Source organism: Apteryx mantelli, chromosome 9 (assembly GCF_036417845.1).
Source record: "Apteryx mantelli isolate bAptMan1 chromosome 9, bAptMan1.hap1, whole genome shotgun sequence".
NCBI lineage: Eukaryota > Metazoa > Chordata > Aves > Apterygiformes > Apterygidae > Apteryx > Apteryx mantelli.
The window spans coordinates 7,299,739-7,312,395 of record NC_089986.1 but is presented as its reverse complement, the minus strand read 5'-3'; the positions used below and the strand labels follow the sequence as shown (position 1 = coordinate 7,312,395).

The following is a 12,657-nucleotide window of genomic DNA, read 5'->3' as shown; positions in this document are numbered from 1 at the left end:
TGCAGAGCAGCAATTTTTTTCTAAGGTATAGACTACAGAGAGCCCAGCAACATTAAACCAGACTGGCGGGTAGTCAGAAGTAGCTTTCTGATGTTTACTCATGACAGGAGATATTTGTTCAAAGTATTAGGGAATTCTATAGTACTTTTTTGTATGGAATTTATAGATTGAGAGAAGGACTTGATCTTTTTAAGACTACTAAGGAATCAAGGTGACAAGTGAAGAGCTGATGTCTAGTTCTTTGAAAATCTGCTACAGTCCTGTATTTATTATAAACCTATCACAGCACATCCTGCTCTAAGACTTACAGAAAACGTGTTGCTAACTACCAGGGAATTATTGACTTTTTAATTCCCTCCCCTCCCCCCCAGTGATATTGCTTGACCGCGGGAGGAACCGATAACTTCAGGACAGAGAGGAAAAATAAATAAATAACAAAAAGAATCAATAATACTATTATCAACTGTTGACTACAGTTTACAGCAGCAATAATCTCCTTTAAAATAGCTTGCAGAAGTGCTGGTTGTCATCCAAGTAAGGTATTAATGCCTTGGTCAAATCATTAAATGCTGATAGTATTTGATCTTTTGATGATTTCTTTTTGGCTAAATTAAGTTTTGGGGGCCATCAGTATTGTTTGAACTCCAGATCTGACCACATTTGGCTGAAAACTGCAGTGTTTGCTGTTTGGCATTATCTTTTGTTACTGATAAGAGTGATTAGTCGTCCCCCCCATTAACAGCATCTAGTTACTGTTTTGTATGCCAAATTTTAATTCAGTGCCTCCCATCACTGAGGTCTGCAGTTCCTCTAGTAATACATTAAGCCACACAATCATCATTTGTGGGTGTTTTTCTCCCCTACATCCTCTTCCCAGAAAGATAGAACTGTATTGAAACAAAGCATTACCCTGCATGAACTATTTCTGATCATTTTTTCAGATGATCAGCTAGAAAAGCATACTTTTGTGACAGTTCCTAGTTCCTGGACCATCCTAGGACAGTCTTCAGCAGGGTTGAGCTCCCAGCGCAGAGCAGTTCCACTCATACAGCATAAAGTCTTACTGTGCCAGAAGATCGACTTTGGCACTCACAAACTGGATTGATTACAGAGAAAACTACTTGCAAGGTCTACTTCAGCTGTGTAGAAGATGCAATTAGCACCTAATAAAGATACAGGAATCCAAACCAACAACTGGTCCTCAAGCCAGCTTTGAGCAATATACATAAGGACATCTGGTCCAAAGGACCAGGCTAGCCTGAAATAAAAGCCCAAGCTGCCTATGATGTAGATGTAGAGGTCTCAACATCAGTTTCTTTGGTCTACTGATCCACTCATACACCAAATTACTTGCCATTGTAGACACAACCATTCAGAGCTCTAGGCCTTCTTTTATTTGCCTTGAAGAAAAAGTATGCGAATTTGATTCATAAGTCTATAGCATATTGAAGCTATTTCTTGGTTTTAACTGTTAGACCTAAGGCTCCTTCTGAAGGTCGCAGACATGTAGTCCATGAGTGCTGAACACAGACAGGAAGACAGCTAATGATCTTCCAAAAAGCATAGGCTGTTTGTATAAATCTGTTTCTATAGATGAACTAACATAGCCTCTGTGCTTTCATCCGTATTTATATCAGTTTCAAAACAATTAATAAACTTTAGTAAATGATTTGGCTATGAAAAGGATTAGTTCTGGGCTCTGGAACCACAAGAGCAAAAGTAGTTAATTCTGACACGATATCCAAAACTTTCAGTGAGGAAACAAAATAAAAACAGTTTATAAGTTTTCTTTGCAATAGAATGTAAAGTGTTAAACTCTTTATTGATGTGGTAAGTTACTAAATACTTTATTAAACACATATGTAATGACGAATATGGAACTTTGCACCCTAGAATGTGCTTTATGTACTTTTTCTCTATACAATGGGAAAACTGTTGACCAGGGAAGCCAAGTCACTTGTTGGAGATCTCACAAGCAGAACTAATTAGCTGCAGAATGAGATGTCATGCTTGCCTTTCCCCTGCTTGTATCAGAAGGATAACCTACCTGCCAGTCTAACAGCTTAGCTTACAATACTTCTTCCTTACATCTTTTACAGATATCGACTTAAAGACTCTAATCTGTTATACCCCAAATTACATTTGTTAAAGTTAAGGGTCTAAGAAACATGCCAAGGTCCAACCACATAGAGCCAATCACTTATGTAACAAGTATTTTAAGACCTTCCAAGTTAACATTAAAATGCATTCTAGATGCACCGTTTTTCTAGGTAATAGTGCAAGACAACTGTTTTCATGTTCCTGGAGCTAGGGTTTAACAAGAAGTAGTACTGTAGCGTTTTTGTTTATGGTATGTGCAAGCTACAGGCAATATAGCATATTACCACAGGAGCTTTTAATAGGCATTTCTGAAACTATACACAGAACTATAATGAAACTGCTTTTATGGTACAACTTCAAAAGAAATTTTAATAATGCTTGTTCATGTATCTCAGCTGTCAAGAGATAAAGTGATAATTCATATTACATTCGGGGTATACGGTATCTGTTAAATTGTGTAGAAAAAGTGTATACAGTGTACATCTTAGTCACAGTTTCATGTTAGTGGTCTTCTAATGAAGCAAGAACTTTAAATTTAAACTTATCCATCTTATCTTTTAAAGGAGCATTATTCTGAACCCAGCTTATTTCCGGAATCACCTGCGTCAAGCTGCTGTGTTTAGGTGTTTAGAAAGATACCCTGAAGCTGCAAGGTACTCTGGTGTTGGTAGATTTCTAACCATCTCTCTACATCTTTCAACTGTCAGTAGTAAGGATACCATCCTATATCCAGGCTTTTCAAAAAAAGTCAGTGGGAGCTTTGTGTTAGCTTTGTATATATGATCTCACATGCACCATCTCAGCCCCTCCAGTCTATCATGACTAGTCCCAGTTATGTCCGTGGTTGCAATTAGCCTAATGCATGTAGTGCACTGAGTTGTCAGGTGCAGAGCTGTGCCCTGGTCAGGTCCCAGTGCCCCAAAGACCAAAAACCTCAACAGGCAGTAGTAGTTTTTAACCACTGAACATGTTTAAAATGAAAGGAGGAGTGCATGGTGAAATGTAGTGGGAACTTCGTATGGCTCATCGTTACTAGTAATACTAGGCACTTATAGATGACCATTCAGCTGAGGACCACAAGGTATATCGCAAAATTTTTCACAAGACATTAGCTAGCTAATGGCAGACCAGTCAGTGTGAATTAGGCAAGAGACTGAAAAGGTCACTTTGCTCATCATTTAAGACGGATGCTAGCGGTAGAGCTCTGGAGCTATTAAAATAGCAACAAAGCATTTCATATGGGGAGGGGGGGTGAAAGAAGACATTATCCAAGCAGAGTTGCAGAGAGGATTCGGGAAGATAGTCTCCCATTTTCTGTGATGAATTTCAACCAAAAAACCCTGGGATGAACACTTTTGCTTCTGCAGGACATAACTTTGGTGACACAGTTTCAGTGTATTGCCACTAGAGCTGTACAAGTCAGGATGGGGAGAAGAAATCATAACAAAAAATTTCCAAATTTTTTAGAAATATGAATTCAGGTAAACCTAGAATATTTCACTTGACTGTAACATTTCTTCATTTTTTTTAATGTATCTCACTTCTCAGAAAACAGAGCTGTTTCAAACTGAGAAACTGAAAAGTGTTATTCAAAAACCCTGAAGTGTTGTAACATTTCCCAGATCGCCTTTTGAGAGAGCAATTCCCTAGCCTAATCTGAACGGACAGATTCTTCAGAACTCCATTTCACCAACATTATATAGAAAAATATATATTTATTTATAAAGTAAGTGTCAGACAGCTCTAATCACAGAAGCTGGCTTTTATATCTCACTGGTAACAGTCCCTTCTGCCTAAAATCTTGTTGTGATTTTGATTCAGACAGAAGTTGTTACCTACTGGATCACCAACAGCTGAGGTCCACTGAGCAGGCAGATATTTTAAAGCTGTGTTAGGAGAGTACGTTGCTCTGACAGGCATCAAATACAATGCATTCAAACCCACAAGCCACTAACACCCCACCAAGAGGTGAAATGACACAAGGAATGTTGTTTTTTCCTTGAAGTTAAATTGAAGATTAACCAAAAAAAAAAACCCAACCACGCCACACACACACTTTCAGGAACTAATATTTCCTAAGAAGCAATACATAAGTGCCCACATTTGAGAGAACAGTATGAACCAAGAAGGTATTCATAAATATGATTTCAAAAGTAATAAAATAGTCATTGGCGTTACTGCAGATAAGCAATCAGTAAGTTTACTACATCAGCAAGCAAGAGGGAACTGCGTCAGCCTTTTTTCCCCCCTGCAACATTCAGAAGCTTTCATGAAACTGGATGATTTTAAATGAGATGATGTTTTTTTGTAAAGGAAGGAACATTCTGACAGACTGAATCCAGAGTGGTTCCAAAACCAGTGACTCTAGCAGGACTCAGTTTAGCCTAGTTTAACAGTGTTAACTGCATAGAGCTTTTACTGCAGATTGTGTTAAACTAAGCTTAGCACCACTTCTGTCGTCTCATTGGAGTCATTGGTCTTAGTCGAACCCCATTAATGGCACAAATGTACTCTGCCCATTACAGACTGCAGCACCCAGACATTTTGTTGTCGTTTTCAGAAATATAAACTTGGTTTTGGTAGCATGAGCTGTCATTTATTTCTGCTTGCCTTATGCATAAGAATGAGATCGCTGTTTATTGACTTTTAAAGTACCCTTGCCTCCCTACCCTACCATGCACTTCAGACTTATTATGTTGTCTGTTAAATACACCCAGAACACTGTATGGATCTGAACAGGAGAGGCTGGCTGTGAGCAGTTCTGCTTGGCACAAGCAGTATGGATAGTCAAATTTAAGTTGGACTATCTGTCAAGCTGGGATCTCCCACGATTTCTTCTCTGAGGACACACTGGACCAAATTCTTTCTGATAAATCCTAGTTCCAGTTCTAAGATTTAAAAAAAAAAAGTCATAAGGTAAAGCAGAGTGGGGTCAACCAGAATTTGAACATTTCCAAGTTTCTGTGTGTAATTTTCACTAGTCCTTGTTGGCCCAGTATCTGTAGAGTAAGTGCATGAAGCAGCCTGAATGCCAAGATGCCTGAAGTAGTGTGATGAGTCCGATATACCCGTATTGGCACCGCTTCCAGTTTGTCAGCTGCATAGCAATTCCCTTGGGATAGCGCTGTGATAGGCTGCCACCATGTAAAGTGCAGCCCAAGGCCATTTGGCACTGTAAAGCAATCCTCGAAACGCCACTGAAGGGGTCAGAGATTCTGCAAGTGATGAATTCCAAAGTGCCGCAACCACTTTCACTAAGATGTCAGTGAGTAAATATATTTCTCCTCTATCGGTATCTCTGATGTTAGGAGGCTGCTCTTGACAAACACAGTCAAGATTTAAACCTCAGAAGGGAGAAAACCTATTTCAGTCAAAAGACCATCTTAGCCCTTGAACAAATGGGCATAAACACATTATACATAAATTTAGCCTGAGAGTTACATGGGAGTTTTCTAGAAGAATGAGGCTCAGGATCAGCCTCCAATAATAACCACTAAAAGTATCCTGACATAGGAGACCTAGTCACAGCTGATCAAAAAATTGCTTGATAAGCAGACGTGAAACTTTAGGAAAGGGTCTTGGACTTGCTTCTATCACGAAGCCGAGAAAACACTCTTGGAGGAGGCCCAGGGGAAGCATACCTTCCTGGGAGCATAAGGACTGCTGCTGACACCTTAGGGAAGGGCAAGATAAAGGACCTAAGCGATGCATATGTGCAAGGGTATACGTGAGCTACGCAAGAGCCCAGGTGCCCAAGGACAATGCTGCCGAACCATGGGCTCCCACCGCCGAGGAGCAGCATGCTGGAAGGGGCACGTGTACCCTAAGGGCGAGCCTGGCAGCTCCAGAGTGAAGATGGACCTGGAGCCAGAGTCCCCAAACTCAACGGATCGTGACCCCAGAGCTGCCTGCTACGTACCCGCAGGAGAGGGTCTGACCAGATGAGCAATAGGGCATGAAAGCAATTTTTCTTCCTTACTCCAATAGTGTAGGCTATTGCTGATATTGAGGAACCTTGAAACAGTAGTAAAGTGAAAACTTGTGATTTATAGAAAAATCTGATTCCCTGTTTAGTTCAAAACTGAAGGTTAAAGTACAGGAGGGATTTTGCCCCTTTTTTAATCATTAAGTGATATAGCTCTCATCTTTCTGCTAATCAAAACACTGTGCTGATTTAACAGTGTCACTGTGTTCTGTGAAAACGCTTAAGATAGCTCTTTTATCACCAGTGAGAACAGTAGTGGCTTGAAACTAGCTGTATACACGTAGGGGAAAACAGACTGCCTGTCCCTCTGCCAGAACTAACAGCTCATATTCATCTGACTGCATAGAGTAGGGGTGAGCAAGCCTCAAGGAGGGAGAAGTCTTAGGATCTTAATAGCTCCCGTATGGCTGACTCAGCTTTTTGACATTCTTATTAAAAAAAAAAAAAAAAAAAAAAGGCAGGGTGGGGGAAAACAGCAAGCCCTAGATAATCCATCAGCTGTATATTAAGCTAGGTCTGCAAGCACTAAACCTCAGCCCTTTATACAAATTCTAGATCTGTGTCATGTTTTAGCTAGAGGCTCAGAATTAAATATATATATATACACACACACACACACACACACACACAAACCCAAGCTATTCACCTAGCTCTCACCCACTACAGTTTTTTTAAAATAAAAAAAGCATACAGTTTCTCTATGAAAAGTTATAGAAATACTGGACTGGGGGGGGGGGGAATACCAGCTCAAAGAGTCACCAGCTGATGCTCTTTACACATACCTGCATCAGTGCTACCTGCCTTTGGATCCTGTCTGGGTTTTCTCTCAGAGAGAGGGGAAGTTTTATGCTCTTCTTTCCTAATTGTTTCAGTTTTCCTAAATAGCATTTAAAGGGAGAAGGCGGGGGGGAAACTCAGCTGTCGTGGAAACAGAGCCCCCCCCCCCCCCCCCCAAACACCATAGGACTTCCCCCAGGGCCCCATGGCTCACCACCACCACCAGGAGAGTCCTTAGAGCAAGGGCTGGTTTTATGCTGCATGTAGGGTGTCCCAAGCTGGGAGGACACCTGTGCACCCAGCCCAGGGTTAGCGGTGTCCTGGGGGAACCTCAAAGCTGGTACTGTGCTGGTCATCGCCATGCCATCTCATCACATGCCCCACCACACATGCTCCTTTTTGGAGCCCACCTTCCCGACGACATCCCGACACAGGGGCAGGAAGGACCCTACTCCCCCCTCGCTTCCCAAGTGCGCATTCCTGGCCGGGGTTGCTGGGCTGAGGAGCAGGGAGCCCTCCCTCCACTGGCAAATGCATTGCATGGAGATGACAAATTGCCCAGGACTAGGGAAGAAAACAGTTCTGGTTTTGCACCAGAAGAGATGGGAGAGCTCCCGCTGTTTGGGCAGCCTCCACTCTCCCTGGAGCAACGCTACGAAAGGAGCGCTCCATAAATCGGATCGGGGAAAGCAGCTGTGGCAGGTGCTGGGATCAGTCAGAGCCCAGAGGAGAGGCCACACCACCTATTATTTAATTGTCACCAACATACGATGCTACCCCATGTCCAAAGTTACCAGCCATTATATCTGCACTACGCACATTATTCCTTATCGCTCCAGATAGCCCAAGTGTCAAACAACAGTTCGCTCCAGCAGGGTCATGCCCAAGACTGAAATGAGCCTTCAATATTTATTTCTCCCCCACACCCCTGCTGGAAGTAAATACAAATATCAATGGCACAAGTTATGTCCTTAACACAGGGTGCATCAGAGATAGGACAGAGCAGAGGAGGTACCAGCTATAGCCAGGAACAAGTGCAGCTTTGGAAAGTTTCATTACGTCGCTATTGTTAACCAGTTCATCCCAGTTACACGTCCTTTCTCCAACAGCGCGACTGCAAAGCCGACAGAGGCATCAGGACCCGCCGCAGCCCTCGGGAGCGGCACAGGCTGCTGCGGGCTTGGCACCAGGGCACAGAGAGCCCAAGACCTTGCTGGTCTTGGGGACCTCTTTTCCTGAGCATTCCCCCTCATTTTGGGAGACCTGTCCTTTCCTCTCAACTCACATTTGTAAGGAATTCTCTTTTTTCTTAAATGGGTTAAATAAGGAACATTTTTATCACCGTATAGCCACTCCCAATGCAATGCACAAAGTTGGTACCTACATGCAGCCACAGGACAGACTCTTTAAAGAGAGCAAAGCCTTCTGCATAATAAGCATATTTTAAATACAGGTGCCAACTTCCTTGCAGGAAACAATGGGTTAATGACCCAGAAACAGCAATTTCAAGGACAGCAATCTTACCCCATCACAGACTTGGGTGGCTTGGGCAGGGAACAGAGTTTTTCCACAGCTGCACAATACATCTGAAGTTCACCAACGCTCCAAAGGGAGTTTTAGCTAGTCCTCTGCAGCAATTAGGCATTATGCACAGACAGAAGATAAGGGATTGTCACTACACCTTTCCCCACACTTTGGGGCTAGTCTGCCCATAAGGAAATCCTGACTTTAATAGTTTCATTCCTGCTCAGTATTCCACAGTTCTGTTTAATCCTTCATTGTCCAATGGTTTTTACATATCTTCATAAGCCTCAATATAATGAGCGCTTACATTTACTTAGAGTATATGGACAATGTTTAGAAATTAACTGCTATTACTTCATTCACTTTTCAAAGGGGATAATTACATTAAAAATGACTGCCTTCTACTTATTCCAGTTATAAACATCATCTTCCTTTTCTAACCTCCAAAGAAAATAAGAAAGGTCACACAGAAGAGAGCAGCAGTTTCTTCTGCATCTTCTATCCCAGGCTCAGTACTAGGATACTGGAAAAGCAAGCTAGAAATCACAAGAGGCCTCAAACACCCAGGTGCCTGCTTCAGAAACATTATAAATAGGAATATTAAAGTTCCTGCTAAACCAAAAAAAAAAAAACAAAACAACAGAGGCACACTTACCCTTTCAGCACTGCAGGCCTGCACACTGCTAATATCATGTGGCCTTGCCTGAGACCTTCTATTAGTACCACTTACCGCAGGTCCAGGTGAGATCACTTGAAGTAGGGAGCAAAGGTAATTTTCTGCCACTTATCAGCCTCCTTATCTGAGCAGCAATTGGGGCTGAATAGCATAGAAGAGAGAAAGTTACTCTAATGTGCATAGGCTGTGATTACTCCTAAGGCTCTGCCATCTGCAGAGAAATAAATACTCCTCTTCCTCAGGGTTTCTTTCCTCTTTGTGCTGCGGAAGGGGACCTAAGCGGCTGGCCTTGGGTCTTGCCCTTCTATTTTCCAGTATTTGCAGTGGTAAATGAACGCAGAACTGTTTAGTAACAATACTGGTATAACGCTTCGGTGCATTGTGGAAAACACGGCATGTTTCTCACAACCACCGTGTCCACGTTTTGTCACATGCATGTGTGGTCGCCGCAATGGGCTTGGCTGTACGCTTGCTGTTAGTGTCAGCAGCCGCCGCGCAGCAAAAGCTACCTTTGACTCTTTTGTTACCAGTCCTACAAATTTCTGCAGATGGGCTGAGGAAGACAGGGTTCAGGATCTGTAGTGTCTTCTTCAGTTACACGTATATAAATATACCTTATTGTTCTACACCACCAAGTGGCCAGATTGAGCAGATACTGCAAGACACATTTTGATCTAGGCTTACTACGGTCACACAGATGGGTTCTGGTTATGTTAAGGAAGTCCACTCCAGCCCTACTAGTAAAAACATTTGAATTTAACACCTCACGTCCTGAAAGATCAAAGTGCCAAGTAAATCCTCCAGGAGTTGCCTTAAAAGCCCCTGCTTGCTGCTTCACCTACCCTGTGGATTTAAACCCCACTATGTTTGTATGTCTTCTTTAAGAGACTTTTGTTTTCTGCTCTTCCCAAAACATCGTTAGGGACTGGAATTAATGCTACGACACATCCTCTTCCGTATCCATTATACAGCTCCTTTTATCTTGGGAGTTCCAGTGACATATCTAAAGCAACTGAGCTTCATTCTCAAGATATATATTATGCCCATAAACCTTTAATAAAAATGCAATCCTACAGTATTATAGAGTTGTGTATGTTTTATTCTATCTATAATTTTAAGTATAAAAATGACTCTAATTCACAATGGATGGCCACTTTAGTCATTACAGTCTCTTCTGTTGATCTGTATTTAGTACTATATCAATCTGCAGTTTGGACCAATGTATTCAATGTACATAGGGAACCAGCCTCTGGTGGTGCAGTAACTAACTTTTGAAATTTTGTTTAAATAGACACAGCATTTAGTATTTAGCATAGGTGAAAGAGGAATTAGTATTGGACTAACCAAAACAAGAAGAGATAAATGCTTATGCACAGCAAGAAATGGCACAAATAATAATATTGTGGAGTTACCTGCAAGCATGATGGTTTCAGCTAGATTCTTTAACTGTTCCCTGGACAAGCTCTTCAGAATTAGATTGTTTGAATCCCATTTCTCATTTTTTGAGGTTTTTTTTGTGAATTTTGGAAAAGCAAATTACTTTTTTCTTTGTTAGTAAATTGAAGAAAATGCAAGCATTGCATTTTACAGTGTAAAATATTATCACAAATCTGTTTGTTTTAAAATAAAGAAGGTGCCTCCAAATAGAGAAGTAAAGCTCCAAGCAGCCATATCCCTGAAGGAAGAATTGTCAGCTTTGCTGCAATGCCTTTAGACGTGAAGCCTTAAAGAAGAGGTAAAAGCAAGTGTGGTGTCTTGAGATAGATGCACAAGACGATAGGCTTTCACTCTAATGAGGCAGAAGGAAAAAGATGTTAATGAGTTTGGTCACTGGCTGAGAATCTTAAATAATAATTTCATAAACAATATTTTCTTAAATAATATTTTGTCTAAGTTCCATTTTCAGAGAGCCTCATGGGCTCATAAGTCTCTAACTGAAAGTCATTGTTACTTTGATTTCTAAAGGCCAGATTCTCAAGGATATGTAGATGTGATAGGTACTCACTGGGACTTAGGGACACAACTCGGTGCTTTGTGCCTTCATGTATTTCAATGGAAGTCAGGCTTTTAATTTGCCTAGATGTCTCACAGTGGGTCCTTTGATTCCTACCTGAATGTTTAGGTCCCTAAATATTTTTGAGTGCCCAGCCCTATAACCGTATTCAGATAGCATAAATTTCACCTAAGTCCCTATGGCTGGGAATTTCTGTTGGGCATTTCTACATAGTTCCCTATAGCATGTATTACCTCAGTTCTGTGGATTAAGCCTCAGAGGCCATCAAAGAAAAACTAGCTCTCTCCATTGCTTTAGGTGCATTTTGGGTTGGACATAGACCATCTACATACAGCTTTAGTGCCTATGTCTGTTTTGAAAGTGGAATTTTTAAGTCCCACATAAGTCACGAGGTCACAGTAGCAAGCGTCAGCCCTGACCTCTGTGTGCTCCCTGATGACCAAGAAAGTGAAAAGTAAAATAGGGATGGAGGCACTCTTAAAGGCTCTGAGGGTTTTTCACATTTGTGCCTTGCTGTTCATGATACACTGCAAAATGGTACAAGAGAAGTCTAGCAGGGACAAAAGCAGACATTGAAAAACTAAGCACATGTGCTTAAAATATAAGTGTGAGTCTGATTATTTAAATAAGAACAAATTAAGAAGGCAGAATAAAGAGGAAAGGAGTTTGTCTGAAGTGCCGCGGTACCTAGAGACCTCTGCCATGATCAGAGTGCCATTGTGCTGAGCACTCTGCTAAGAATTAGTAAAAGATAGTTTGTGCCAGGAGAATTCGCACACCAAATAGGTAAATCAGTCAAATATGATTGCCCTCATTTTACAGTTGATGCTAGGAAACGGCAAAAGATGAAGTGACTTGTCTAGGAATTGATTCCAGATTTGTCCAGGGCTCTACGCACATCTCTGCCTCTGAAAGCAATGTGAAGCTGGGAGAAGAAAGTGCTAACTACCGCAAAGGAATGAGAGGTCACAAGTTGAATGCCGTGCTGTACTGTCAGCAGGACGGATCCTCATTTCAGCAGATGATGGACTGTGGCTTGCAGTAGGGATGGCAAAGCAAGCGGCTTGTGTCTGTGCATGCAGCTGATTGCATTCAACCCATGGCAGCACTGTTCGACACGGTCCCACAGCAACAGACAGTATGGGACAAAGATGGGGTGACACTTGGGCTTAAGGACTGGCCAGTTTTAATCTTTGAAATGACAGCAGTTTGGGGACATTAAATCTATATGATGCCAAATTGCAAACGACCACTTGAAATTGTCCTTTGGCTCCAAAAATACTGGGCTTCAGTACTTTAGAATTGTTCTAAATCAGATTAACAATCTCTTCTTTCTTATGAGCTGGCTGCAGGAGGGCACCATCACTCACATTCACTATTAGTGACTGTAGTACTAGTTATTGCCATTGTCAAAAGGAGCTGAAGGCTTTGCAGACAACATCTACTAGACCAAACACACAATAATATAGAATAATGTGAGATTCATTCAAAGTCTTCACCCGTTTTTGTGCCACGTTCTTATTTCCCTTTTGGGTCTCAGACACAGTGAATATCTCTTCTCAAAACTATGGTTTACAGTGG

At 41.6% G+C, this 12,657-nt stretch overlaps 1 protein-coding gene across 1 annotated transcript in view; it reads left to right on the top strand.

Annotated features, from left to right (window-relative positions):
- The window catches only part of SPATA16 (spermatogenesis associated 16), an 81,038-nt gene that overhangs the window by 23,823 nt on the left and 44,558 nt on the right, over positions 1-12,657 (top strand). The window contains exon 3 of the mRNA XM_013945196.2: positions 2,664-2,753. Coding sequence (XP_013800650.2) covers positions 2,664-2,753 — 90 coding nt within the window. The remainder of the gene's footprint in view (positions 1-2,663; positions 2,754-12,657) is intronic.